This window comes from Chiloscyllium plagiosum, chromosome 32 (assembly GCF_004010195.1).
Source record: "Chiloscyllium plagiosum isolate BGI_BamShark_2017 chromosome 32, ASM401019v2, whole genome shotgun sequence".
NCBI lineage: Eukaryota > Metazoa > Chordata > Chondrichthyes > Orectolobiformes > Hemiscylliidae > Chiloscyllium > Chiloscyllium plagiosum.
In genome coordinates this window covers 2,581,295-2,595,845 of record NC_057741.1, presented here as the reverse complement: position 1 = coordinate 2,595,845, position 14,551 = coordinate 2,581,295, and the positions used below count along the sequence as shown (strand labels likewise).

Here is a 14,551-nt window from a genome sequence, read left to right as displayed (position 1 = left end):
AACTCAGTGAGAGAGGAAGAATACATCTGATCTCCAAGTGATGCACCAATGCCCTCCATTTTTGCAGTGTGTCTCACAAATTTCAAATATTTCACAAGTGCGATGATTTACAGCTGTGTATTTAAGAACAAACAAGCAAACAATGCTTGATGTAGAAGTACTCCATATCACACAAATATGCTCAGTTTTGGAACTACCATACAGCTAAAATACAGCTAAACTGAGAAAAGTTTCTGTGCAAAATTTTTGCAGCCATGCTTGCTTAGATAACAGTGACTTACTGTTAATACTGTAATTTACTGAATATGAACTCTGAGTATGCAACAATGTCCTTGATCATAACTTCAATATTTAAAAACAAAAGGATCAAATGACTGATTTATTCTTGTATGGGATGTGGCTGCAGAGGGGCATCTGTTGCTTATCCCTAATTTTCTTTTGAATTTAGTAACTTGCGAGATTATTTCAGAGGGCAATTAAGAGTTAAATGCATTGCTGTAGGTCTGGAGTTACATGTAATCCAGACCAGGTAGTGCTGGCAGATTTCCAATCCTAATTTTAGTTTTTAACGATAATAATTCATGGGTTACATCGTTGCTACTCAACTAACTTATAATTCCAGATTTCATTGAATTCCAATTCACCAGTTGCCCTGGTGGGATTCAAACGCCTGTCCCCAGAACATCAGCCCAGGCCTCTGGATCACAAGTCCAGTGAAATTACCAGTATATCAATGCCTCCCAAAGGTCTTAAATCCTCATGAGGAAGACTGTAATTAATAGAAGTTCACAAACCATGTTACAGCAATTGTTCAAACTTTAACACTGGCTTTACATTCCTTCTAAACAGAAATTTCTACAGACATTATTTTAATCATGATTGAATAATAATTTAACGAGTCAATAAGATAGCACACTGCTGCAAGTAGATATGATTTAATATAGCTCATTCTTCATTATAACGCTAATTAGCAACAATGCTCGAGCTGGAATTTTTATTATTTATGTCATAAGAATTTTTTTTTAAAAATGATACTGCATATACAATTCCTGATATTAGTCTCTGATTTTTTACAATTTAATTGTTATGTTATGTATTAAGTTTTCATTCAAACTTGTCTATATTTTGTTAATTCTCTTTGCAAAAAGGAGAAACTATTGCTGTTAATATTAGCATTCTTCCACACAAGTTTAAAAAAAGCCTAACCCTATATTAAATAGAGGACACAGGAATATTATGCAAATTCTTTCAAAATTTTTGTTCACTCAAGATGCAGGTGCCTCCAGCAAACCAGCAATTATTGTCTACTGTTCATTGCCCTTGAGAAGCTGGTATAGAGTTGCCTCCTTAAAACTTAGCAGCCAAGTGGTGAACAGTGTAACAGTTTAGTATGACTTTTAAGACTTCAGCACAGACATGATAAAAGAATGGTGATAGATTTCCAAGTCAAAATAGTGTGTGACGTAAAAAGAGAATTGAAGTTCTCCGGTGGGGGATGAGCTAACCCATGAGCTTGAATTACCAAGGCAGCCGCAAAACTTCAATTCTGTTAAATTTAGGATGAAAGACTAGCATCAGTAATGGTGAAATGATCAGATTGTCTTTAAAATTATTTTGGTTTACTCATTTATATTCTTAAGGGAAGAAATAGTCCTCTTTACTTGATATGGCCTGTATATTTGGAGTGGCACTCTGGCTTAGAGTAGTGAGCACCGCTGTCTTAGCCCAGGGACCCAGGTTCAATTCTATCATAGGGTGACTGTACAAACTCCACAAATTGCCAGCTTCCAAATTGCTTTCTATCATTACCACCCTCAGTAAGCTTTTATTGCTCTGTCATTTATGATAAAGCAATGCTGGAAGAAGCCTCAGCAAACACCAGAACAGTATCTGCAATTCGTAATGCTTGCTGTTTGCAGGTTCAAAAGTTAAAATGCTTCATGCCTCAAACCAGTAACAACATAGGTGCTTAGTAATCATTCGCAAGCCTTGCATGTATGACAAAGACAAAAACAAAAGACAGTCTTTCCAAATCATCATGCCACTGACCAGACTGGTTCATCAATCTTACTGAAATGAAATTTGGGACCTAAAATAGCTCAAGTCTCACATCAGTAACAAAACAGCTGCTGATAAGTACTCCAATTCTGCTAGTCAATTCATACCAAATTAAAGTCAGGTTTAAGGTGTTTTCATTCAAAAATTACAAGAAATTTTTAAAAATCTTTATACAATCACAGGACATCCAAAGCACTTCACAGTGTAGATATTTATAGTCAACCTGTTCAGGTTTGCTATGAACACCTCCAAGAGCAGGTAAGTCTTGAACCCAGGCCTTCTGGCTCAGAGTTAGGGAAACAACCACTGTGCCTCAAAAGCCCCTAGTCAATACCCTTAATAATCGAGGAAACACAGCAACCAATTTGCCAAAAGCAAATAGCACTGTCATTCAGTAATTTATCACTTAAGTGGTTACTCTCTGAGCAATGGAATTGGTTTAGGGATGCATTTACAATCAGGACATTGTCAGGATGAGAGTCCTGAGTTCCTACTTTGGAAACTTTGGCATGGGATTGAAGCTGATTTAGCAATTTGGATTAGAAACTGGCTTTCTGTAAGGTGGCAACAAGTAGTGGTTGATGGAAAATATTCAGCCTGTAGTCTGGTTACTAGTGGTGTGCCACAAGTTTTTGAGATTGTTTTGAGACCAGTGCTGTTTCTCATTTTTATAAACGACTTGGATGCAGGCATAGGGTGGATGGGTTAGTAAGTTTGCAGATGACACCAAAGTCGGTGGAGTGGTGGACACTGTGGAAGAATGTTGCAGGTTGCAGGAGGGCTTGGATAAACTGCCGAATTGGGCTGAGAGGTGGCAAGTGAAGTTCAATGCAGCTAAATGTGAGGTGATGCACTTTGGGAAGAATAACAGGAAGACAGAATACTGGGTCAACGGAAAGATTCTTGGTAGTGTGGATGTGCAGAGGGATCTCTGTGTCCACGTACATAGATCCCTGAAAGTTGCCACCCAAGTTGATAGTGCTGTTAAGAAGTGTTAGGTTTTATTAGTAGAGGGATTGAGTTCCGGAGCTGTGATGTCATGCTGCAACTGTAGAAAACACTAGTGCGGCCTCACTTGGAATACTGTGTGCAGTTCTGGTCACCCCTGTGGAAGCACTGGAAAAAGGTGCAGAGGAGATTTACCAGGATGTTGCCTGGTCTGGAGGGAAGGTCTGATGAGGAAAGGCTGAGAGACTTGGGTCTGTTCTCATTAGAGAGAAGGCGGCTAAGAGGGGATTTAATAGAGACATACAAGATGATCAGAGGATTAGATAGGGTAGACAGCGAGAGTCTTTTTCTGAGGACGATTACATCTGCTTGTATGAGAGGGCACAGCTGCAAATTGAGAGGTGATAGATTTAAGACAGATGTCTGAACCAGGTTCTTTATTCAGAGAGTGGCAAGGATGTGGGATACCCTGCCTGCCAACGTGGTCAACTCAGCCACATTAGGTAGATTTAAACAGTCCTTGGATCACCATATGGATGACGATGGGATAGTGTAGGGTGATGGGCTTAGATTAGTTCACAGATCGGTGCAACATCGAGGGCTGAAGGGCATGTTCTGTGCTGTATTGTTCTAGGTTAAACCACATTTCTATTCAAAGAAAGTTCCCAAGTCCAGATCCAATCCGTTGCTGTAACTCTGGTGTTGTGAAATGGCAAATGCCATGTGTTCTAATGGCAAAGATGCCATGAATTGAACAAAATAGCTGTTGATTGGACACACTACTCAATGTCCTGTTGGAACAAAACAAATTAAAACTAAATGTTTTGACACTAACTTCAGATTAAAGTCTCCACTGAGACAGAATGATGTTGAAATAAAACACAGTGTAAAATGGGGATTTACTGTTATAACCAGATAATCTCGTTTTCTGGTGTTATCAACATTAATGATGATAAATCTCCCAACCTTTTTTAAAATAGTGCCTGGAATCTTTTACATCCATCTGAGCAGGCAGACAGAACTTAAAAGATGATAAAATAACTATATTTGAGAGGGTCTGCTTGAATGATTCCTATACTAATTAACACTTAAGACACTCAAGATGCAACTTATTAGTAATGTAGTCAGGTTTTGGCTGAAAATAATACTGCTCATATCACAGTTCTAACGATCAGGAATTATAAAATTTCATATTTTAAATTCAGTAAGAACAATACAGGGGAACTGGTATTGTTAATAGAAGGGAATTATTATTGGTCTCTAAAATAGACTCCAAAGACTATGACACACTCCACATAAAGATTTTGAAGATTCAGCATTTATTTTACAACTCAGCTTTTTCCACATATCACAGAACATGAACCTATTCACAGCAGCAGTATTCAACAGAAGTTAGAAAAACCCACAAAACTTTCTTCTCCACTTCACTTGTTAAGCCCAGACAAAATCTCATTTACATTGAATGAATAGCTTTTTGTCAAATTATTGCAATTTTAGCATCTTCCTCTTAGTAACCTACAATTATGATCCAGACACAAATTAAGACCTGTCTGATCCAGAGTTCTTACACAGTATAAGAATCACTGGAGAGAAACAGTGATAAAGTTCTCATCTTGCATAAGCAAAGATCTTATTTGTTGTGTGAAGTAATGTACTTCTTAATTGCAGAACTTTAGAACCACTCATCTATCGTGCACCATACAGTACATGAGAAGAATGGAAAACGAAGAACTGTCTAAAATGGAACTTCAATTAGAATCTCAAATACCGATTGAAAGAACAGTGAAGGAAAAAGTTGCTGTGAAGAAACTTATTGAAAAGAAACTGCAAGAAAATTGCTCATGTTCATTGGACAAACTGAAAACTCTGATAACTGGTTTCTTTCCAGTCCTTCAATGGCTTCCAAAGTACAAACTAAAAGAATGGATCTTGGGTGATACCATTTCAGGTATACTTGTTGCTGTTGTCATGGTTCCTCAATCAATAGCATATGCGTTGCTTGCTGGTCTAGAAACAAGTTCCAGTTTGTATGCATCCTTCTTCTCTTGCATTATTTATTTCCTGATGGGTACCTCACGGCATATTTCAGTGGGCATTTTCAGTTTAATATGCCTCTTGGTAGGACAAGTGGTTGATCGGGAACTTCTGCTGGCTGGATTTGATGTAGATGAAGACAGCAAAGTGATGCCAACAGCGATGGCCAATGCAGATAACTGGAACAACAGTGATGTCAATCCAACCATGATAATGAATTTCACTCTTCCGGGACCACTGAACTTTGAATGCGATAGAAAATGCTATGCTGTCAGTGTTTCAGCTGCCCTTACATTTATGTGTGGCATTTACCAGGTAAGGCATTTAGTGAAAAGTTTAATGCTAATATTTTGCCAATGTAAGGAGTGAACAGATAGTTTCTTATTGGATTAAATTTAGAGTAATTTAAAATAATCTTCACAAACAAAGTTTTCAGTTATGCTATGGCTTCAGGACCCAGATCAAAAAGTGTGATAACTTTCAACAGCACAATGAATTGATGCAGATATTAAGTCGAAATCCATGAAGTTTAGAAGAATTAGAGGTGATCTTATTGAAAAGTATAAGTTCGTAAGTGGACCTGGCAGGGTTAATGCTGAAAAATGTTTACTTTTCTGCGAAAATCTAGGACTAGGGGATAGAGTTCAAAAGTAAGGGGTTGCACATTTAAAGTAGAGATGAATGTTTTCTCTCAAAGAATAGAACCTCTATGGAACTCTTGTTCCTGTAGAACACTGGGAACAAGGTCATTGAATATTTTTAATGACATACATAGATCGATTCCCGATAAACTTATTAGTCAGATCAGTCATAACCTTAATGAGCTGCAAAGCAGGCTTGAGGGGTCAAAAGACCTACCCTGCTCATAATTCATTTATTTGAACAATCGTTAGTTCCACTGACAAATTGAAGAGTTCATGATAAGCTCAATTAATTATCCCAACTACAGGGTGCTGGAATCCAATAGTAAATAGAATTTTTAAAACTGATCACAATTTGAAATATGCCGGTTTTCAATTACTAACTAAACATTAAATGAAAAGAAATGCTTGAGAAAATGCACTACTTTCAAAAAGCTCCCCATGTCTACACCTTAAAAGAAAAAGCACGAGTCAAATTAGCTAATATTAGCAAAACTATATAAATTAATGGACCTTGACAAGGCTACTGCAAAGTGGCGCCTTTATTGCATCTCAAAATAGCCTGAAGTTGATTGAGAACATTTAATTTGTCATTACGACAGACTTCAGTGAAAGTATATTTGATATGCTACTCTGGATTTAAAATTCTCATCCTTCTTTTCTCCAAATCTTTCACTGTCCTCTATTTTCAGTAATGTTCTCCGTCTCCACAACTAATCCTGTAATATAGGGGAAAGCAATGGCACAGTGGGAGTATCATTGGATTAGTCAACCCAGAGCATCGAATAAACTTTAAAGAAATTCTATTCGTTTTAAAATAGTGATGGAAAAGGATAGACCAGATCTAAAAGTTGAAGTTCGAAATTGGAGAAAGGCCAATTTTGATGGTATGAGGCAAGAACTTTCAAAAGCTGATTGGAGGCAGATGTTCACAGGTAAAGGGACGGCTGGAAAATGGGAAGTCTTCAGAAATGAGATAACAATAATCCAGAAAAAGTATATTCCTGTCAGGGTGAAAGGGAAGGCTGGTAGGTATAGGGAATGCTGGATAACTAAAGAAATTCAAGGTTTGGTTAAGAAAAAGAAGGAAGCCTATGTCAGGTATAGACAGGATAGATCGAGTGAATCCTTAGGCGAGTATAAAGGAAGTAGGAATATACTTAAGAGGAAATCGGGAGGGCAAAATGGGGACATGAGATAGCTTTGGCAAATAGAACTAAGGAGAACCCAAAGGGTTTTCACAAATATATTAAGGACAAAAAGGGTAAATAGGGAGAGAATAGGTCCCCTCAAAGATCAGCAAGGCAGCATTTGTGTGGAGGCACAGAAAATGGGGGAGATACTAAATGAATATTTTGCATCAGTATTTACTGGGGAAGATATAGACCATAGGGAAATAGATGGTGACATCCTGCAAAATGTCCAGATTATAGAGGAGGAAGTGCTGGATGTCTTGAAATGGTTAAAGGTGGATAAATCCCCAGAACCTGATCAGGTGTGCCCGAGAATTCTGTGGGAAGCAAGAGAAGTGATTGCTGGGCCTCTTGCTGAGATATTTGTATCATCGATAAGCACAGGTGAGGTGCCGGAAGACTGGAGGTTGGCTAACGTGGTGCCGCTGTTTAAGAAGGGCGGTAAGGACAAGCCAGGGAACTATAGACCAGTGAGCCTGACCTCAGTGATGGGCAGGTTGTTGGAGGGAATCCTGAGGGACAGGATGTACATGTATATGGAAAGGCAAGGACTGATTCGGGAAAGTCAACATGGCTTTGTGCATGGGAAATCATGTCTCACAAACTTGATTGAATTTTTTGAAGAAGTAACAAAGAGGATTGATGAGGGCAAAGCAACCCTCCACCACCACCACCCTCTGCCTTCTACCTTTGAGCCAGTTCTGTACCCAAATGGCTAGTTCTCCCTGTATTCCATGAGATCTAACCTTGCTAATCAGGAACCATGTTGAACGCCTTACTGAAGTCCATATAGATCACATCTACTGCTCTATCCTCATCAATCCTCTTTGTTACTTCTTCAAAAAACTCAATCAAGTTTGTGAGACATGATTTCCCATGCACAAAGCCATGTTGACTTTCCCGAATCAGTCCTTGTCTTTCCAAATAGATGTACATCCCGTCCCTCACGATTCCCTCCAACAACCTACCCCCCACTGAGGTCAGGCTCACCGGTCTATAGTTCCCTGGTTTGTCCTTACTACCCTTCTTAAACAGTTGCACCATGTTAGCCAACCTCCAGTCTTCCGGCACCTCACTTGTGATTACCGATGATACAAATATCTCAGCAAGAGGCCCAGCAATCACTTCTCTCAGAGTTCTCGGGTACACCTGATCAGATCCTGGGGATTTATTCACCTTTACCCGTTTTAAGACATCCAGCATTTCCTCTTCTGTAATCTGGACATTTCGCAAGATGTCACCATCTATTTCCCTACAGTCTATATCTTCCATATCCTTTTCCACATTAAATACTAATGCAAAATACTCATTTAGTATCTCCCCCATTTTCTGCAGCTCCACACAAACGTTGCCTTGCTGATCTTTTAGGAGCCCTATTCTCTCCCTAGTTACCCTTTTGTCCTTAATGTATTTGTAAAAACTCTTTGGATTCTCCTTAATTCTATTTGCCAAGGCTATGTTCCCTTATTGCCCTCCTGATTTCCCTCTTAAGTATACTCCTACTGCCTTTACACTCTAAGGATTAACTCGATCTATTCTGTCTATACCTTACATAATCTTCCTTTTCTTCCTTAACCAAACCCTCAATTTCTTTAGTCATCCAGCATTCCCTATACCTACCAGCCTTTCATTTCACCCTTACAGGAATATACTTTCTCTGCACTCTTGTTCTCTCATTTCTGAAGGCTTCCCATTTTCCAGTCGTCCCTGGACCTGCGAACATCTGCCTCCAATCAACTTTCGAAAGTTCTTGCCTCATACCATCAAAATTGGCCTTTCTCCAATTTAGAACTTCAACTTTTAGGTCTGGTCTACCCTTTTCCATCACTATTTTAAATCTAATAGAATAATGGTCGCTGACCCCAAAGTGCTCTCCCATTGACACCTCAGTCACCTGCCCTGCCTTATTTCCCAAGAGTAAGTCAAGTTTTGCACCTTCTCTAATAGGTACATCCACATACTGAATCAGAAAATTGTTGTGTACACATTTATCAAATTCCTCTCCATCCCAACCCTTAACACTATGGCTGCCCCAGTCTATGTTTAGAATGTTAAAATCCCCTACCATAACCACCCTATTATTCTTACAGATGGCTGAAATCTCCCTACAAGTTTGTTTCTCAATTTCCCTCTGACTATTAAGGGGTCTATAATACAAATGCTGCCTAGCCTGCTGTGTTTTTCCAACACCACATTTTTCAACTCTGGTACTCCAGCATCTGCAGTCCTCACTTTCTCCTAGTCTATAATACAATCCCTTTCTTATTTCTCAGTTCCACCCAAATAGCTTCCCTGGATGTATTTCTGGGAATATCCTCCCTCAGCACAGCTGTAATGCTATCCCTTATCAAAAATGCCATTCCCCCTCCTCTCTTGCCTTCCTCTCTATCCTTCCTGTAGCATTTGTATCCTGGAACATTAAAAGCTGCCAGTCCTGCCTATCCCTAAGCCAGGTTTCTGTAATTGCTATGATATCCCAGTCCTATGTTCCTAACCATGCCCGGAGTTCATCTGCCTTCCCTTTAGGCCCCTTGCATTGAAATAAATGCAGTTTAAATTATTAGTCCTACCTTGTCCCTGCCTGTTTGACTCTCTTCTGTTCTCACCTGTACCAGTCTCAGATTGATCTCTTTCCTCACTATCTCCTTAGGTCCTACCACTCTCCCCCCCCCCCCCCCCACCCCCACCTTATTAGTTTAAATCCTCCAGAGCAGCTCTAGCAAATTTCTCTGTTATATTAGTCCCCTTCCAATTTAGGTGTAATCCGTCCTTCTTGCACAGCTCACTTCTACCCCAAAAGAGATTCCAATGATCCAAAAATGTGAATCCTTCTCCCATACACCAGTTCCTCAGCCATGCATTCATCTGCTCTGTCCTTCTGTTCCTGCCCTCATTAGCTTGTAGCACTGGAAATAATCCAGATATTACTACTCTCGAGGACCTCCTTTTTAAATTTCTGCCTAACTCTGTAATCTCCCTTCAGAATCTCAACCTTTTCCCTTCCTATGTCATTGGTTTCAATGTGGACAATGACCTCCTGCTGGCCCCTCTCTCCCGTGAGAACATTCTGCACCCTAAGACATCCTTGATCTTGGCACCAGGGAAACAACACACCATTCTGCTTTTTCTCTGCTGGCCACAGAAACATCTGTCTGCACCTCTGACTAGAGAATACCCTCACACAAATGCTCTCTTGAAACCCAACGTACCCCTCACTGCATTAGAGCCAGTTCGTGGTTTGTTCGTGGTATGTTCCCCCGAGAATTCATCACCCTCTACACTTTCCAAAACAGCATACCTGTTTGAAATGGGTATATTCACAAAAGACTCCTGCACTAGCTGCCTACCTCTCTGACCTTTCCTGGAGTTAACCCATCTATGTGACTGTATCTGAGATTTCTCCCCCTTACTGTAACTACCATCCATCACATACTGTTGCTGTTGCAAATTTCTCATTGCTTCTAACTGTCTCTCCAACTGATCCATTCGATCTGATAAGATTCGCAGTCAACAGCATTTATGGCAGATATAATCCGCAGCAACCCTTAAACTGTCTTTAAACTCCCACATCTGACAAGAAGTACATATCACTCTATTAAAGGCCATTTTTGCTCCTTCACAATCTACAGACCCAGAAATTAACACAGTCTTATTCTCGACAAACACTGCCCCAGGTTAAACTAATAGTTATGGCTTATATTTTACATTTAATCAAGAGACATATCTCCAAAAACATGTAATCAAGAAAGAACCCACTCTACTCACTACTGCAGACTTTTTGTGGGCCACACTTCAAACAACGATGAACCTATCTGATTCTGTGCTGTGAACTTCGCCCAACCGTTCCTCCAAGATTAGTTGTGAATTTCACTGTTGATAATTTTCCCAGATGTACTCCAGTGTCCAGCAATATATGAATTCAAACAGCAAAGGCAGTGTGCAGGTTCTCTCTCTCTCTCCTGCAATGACCTCACCATGTGCTTCCTTTGTCTGCTCTTCTCCCTTTTAATACTGCTGTTGTTTTGACTTTCTTTTTCCAAAGTTCCAAAACAATGCAACAGTATATAAAACTGTAATTGCTGCTCCTGGAATTTGAGGAAATCACCTCCAGCACCTAAAATACCTCAAAACAGAGCAGCTGTTACAGCCAGAAGCTTTTCCTGTCCTCCATCTTGGTTAGTGTAGAATTACTTAAATACGTAGTTAATGGTTTGAGAGTCTGGGGTTGTAATGCACAGTTTTTCTCTGCTGCCCTGTTGCTTGTGGAATACAAATACCTGCAGTAACAGGGAAATTATAAATGGAGAACAAAGAAGTTGCAGAATAATTGAACGCATGTTTTAGATCTGCATTCACGAGGGGAGACAAATAATTTCTCAGAAAAGTTATGGAACTGAGGGTCTAGTGAGAGGAAGGAATTTAAGAAATGCCATATTAGAACAAAAAATAGTTGAAGAGAAATTAATAGTTGAAGGCTGAAAAATCCCAAGAGCATGATTTTCTGCATCTAGAACACGAAGAGTGTCCTGAAATTTTTGGATGCATTGGTGGTAATCTTTCAAGTCTTGTAGACTCTGGACTAGTTTCTACAGATTGGATGGTGGCAAATATAACCCCACTATTTCAAGAGAGTATGTGAGAAAGAAACAGAGTACCAGAGACAATTACAGATCCGTATTGGGGAAACTACTCGAGTCTGTTATAAAAGATGTGACAATTCAGAACGTTTGAAAAGTTTTCACAGGATTAAACAGTCGCATGGATTTATGAAAAGGAACTCTTACTTAACTGATCTACTAGAGTTTGAGGATGTAATTAATAGTATAAATAAGGGAGAACCTGTGGATGTGGTGGATTTCAAGAAGACATGACTAGTTAGCAAGGTTCGATCACATGGAATACAGGGTGAACTAGCCATTTGGATACAGAACTGGCTCAAAAGTAGAAGACAGAGGGTGGTGGCAGAGGGTTGCTTTTCAAACTGGAAGCCTGTGACCATTGGTGTGTCCATTGCTTTTTGTCATTTATATAATTGATCTGGATGGGATTATAGGAGGTATAGTTAGTAAGTTTGCAGATGATACCACAATTGGAGATGTAGTGAATAGCAAAGAAGGTTACCTCAGAATACAATGGGATCTTGATCAGATGGACCAATCGGCCGAGCGGCAGATGGATTTCAGCTTAGATAACTGGGAGGTGCTGCACTTTGGAAAGACAAATAAGAGCAGGATTTATAACTAAATAGTAAGGTCCTGGAGAGTATTACTGAACAAAGAGACCTTGAAGTGAAGGTCACAGTTCCTTGAAAGTAGAGTCTCAGGTAGACAAGATAGTGAAGAAGGTGCTTTCCTTTATTGTTATGAGATAGGAAAGGGTTAATTTGCTCTGCTGACCTGCAGGAAATTGGATGTCCCGAGGCTAGGATGGGAGGTCTATTTTACAGGTAGAATGTAAGGAAGTTACATTCCCATCCCTTGCCATTCAGAGCCCTTTGCATGGCCGTTTCTTAGCTATTCAAAGTAAAAGAATTATATTATCATCCTTTATTCAGAAATCAAGAATATTGCAATTAAAATTCTGACTACTTCCTGTAGTTTAAAAAAATGGTTCACAACAGATTTGACCTTAACGGATGATTTACATTACACTGTTTCTGGAGATGATCAGGTCACTGCATTGTGTCTTGAGTGGTATGTGATTGTGGGGGGGATGGCTGGGCATGTAAATGGACTATGATGTAAAGATTTTGTAAAAAGGAAGAACTGTTCCTTTGTTCAGAGATACCCTTTACATGCTTTGCAAGCATTGCGAAGAGTGTTAAAGGTTCCTCCAGAAAGCTTGTATCGTACTTGGTTAAATAACATTTTGCTTGTTCACAGAAGGTGGATTGTTGCAGTTGCATCAAGGGTGTAAGAATCTCAAGAAAAAGAACCCATCAGCCAGAGCATTGAGTATAGGAGTTGGGAGGTCATGTTGTAGCTGCACAGGAATCGGTTAGGCCACTTTTGGAATATCGTGTGCAATTCTGGTCTCCCTGCTATAGGAACGATATGGAGAAACATCAAAGGATTCAGAAATGTTTAGCAAGGACATTGCCAGGGTTGGAGTGTTTGAGTGAGAAGGAGATACTGAATAGGCTGGGCTGTTTCCCTACAGAGTTTAAGGCTGAGCGGTGACCGTGTAGAGGTTTATAAAATCATCATTAAGGTAAATAGACAAGGCTTTCTCCTTAGGTTGAGTGAGTCCAGAACTGGAGAGCATAGGTTTCAGCTGAGAGGGGAAAGTTTTAAAAGGGACTTCAGAGGCACCTTTTTCAAGCAAAGGGTGGTACACGTATGGAATGAGCTACTAGAGAAAGTGGTGGAGGCTGATACAATTACAATATTTAAAAGACACCTGGATGGGCAGATGAATAGGAAAGATTCGAGGGATATGGGCCATGTGCTGGCAAATGAAACTAGATTAATTTATGATATCTGGTCAGCATGGACGAATTGGACAAAGGGTCTGTTTCCGTGCTGTACATCTATGACTCTTAGACAAACAAGACAAGGGAACACATGACAAATGGAAGTGGGAAGAACCGGGAATTAGAGAGATCTTGGTGTGCAAGTCCCCTAGTCTCTTAAGGTAGCGGGACAGGTGGATAGTGGTTCAGGCAGCTTCTGGGGTACTTGCCTTTATTAGCCAAGGCAGATAACTATGATGAGAAAGTGAGGACTGCAGATGCTGGAGATCAGAGCTGAAAATCTGTTGCTGGAAAAGCGCAGCAGGTCAGGCAGCATCCAAGGAGCAGGAGAATCGACGTTTCGGGCATGAGCCCTTCTTCAGGAATGAGGAATTCCTGAAGAAGGGCTCATGCCCGAAACGTCGATTCTCCTGCTCCTTTCAAGGCAGATAACTGTATAAAGAATTAGTTAGGGTACAGAGAATTGTGTGGAGTTCCAGAATCCACATTAAAAGGAGGCATGTAATTGCACTGGAGAAGGTGCAGAGGATATTTACCAGGATGTTGACAGGGCTGGAGAATTTTACTTATCAAGAGAGACTGAATAACCTGAATTTATTTTCCTTGGAGCAGAGGAAACAGAGGAGGTCATTTTTGAGATGTATAAAATTATGATGGTCATACACAGGGTAGACAGGAAGAAACATTTTCGCTTAGTGGAAGAGTCAATGACCAGTGAGTGCAAATTTAAGGTAAGGGGTGTAAGATTTACAAGAGTTGAGAGGAAGCTTTTCCACCAAGTGGCAGGAACCTGGAACTCACTAGGAGATAGTGAGGACTGCAGATGTCGATAAAATGTGGTGCTGGAAAAAGCACAGCAACTCAGGCAGTATCTGAGAAACAAGAAAGTCAACGTTTTGGGTATAACCCTTCATCAGAGCTCAGGAGGGGGAAAAGGGGGCTGAGAAATAAATAGGGGAAGGGGAAGGATGGGGGAAAAGGTAGGTAGGCAAAAATAGGAGGTGATTGTGATAGGTCGGTGGGAATTATGGAGCGGACAGATGAGAAGAAAGAAGGTCAAGGGGGCAGAGCTGAGTCAGAGGGGGCGGGGGGGGGGGGTAAGAGAGCGCAGAGGAGATTTGGAAAGTGATGCAAGTCAAATGTTGAGGCTATGTAGTTGTAGGTTCCCTGAGGTGGAAGATGATGTATTCCTCCTCCAGTTTGTG

The 14,551-nt window shown here is 40.3% G+C and overlaps 2 protein-coding genes across 3 annotated transcripts in view; one reads left to right on the top strand and one right to left on the bottom strand.

Moving 5' to 3' along the window:
- idua (alpha-L-iduronidase) overlaps positions 1-14,551 on the bottom strand; it is a 262,582-nt gene that overhangs the window by 218,173 nt on the left and 29,858 nt on the right. The window lies entirely within an intron of this gene.
- Positions 1-14,551, top strand: part of slc26a1 (solute carrier family 26 member 1) — a 66,986-nt gene that overhangs the window by 34,841 nt on the left and 17,594 nt on the right. Inside the window, exon 2 of the mRNA XM_043674617.1 lies at positions 4,675-5,355. Coding sequence (XP_043530552.1) covers positions 4,714-5,355 — 642 coding nt within the window. The 5' untranslated portion in view covers positions 4,675-4,713. The remainder of the gene's footprint in view (positions 1-4,674; positions 5,356-14,551) is intronic.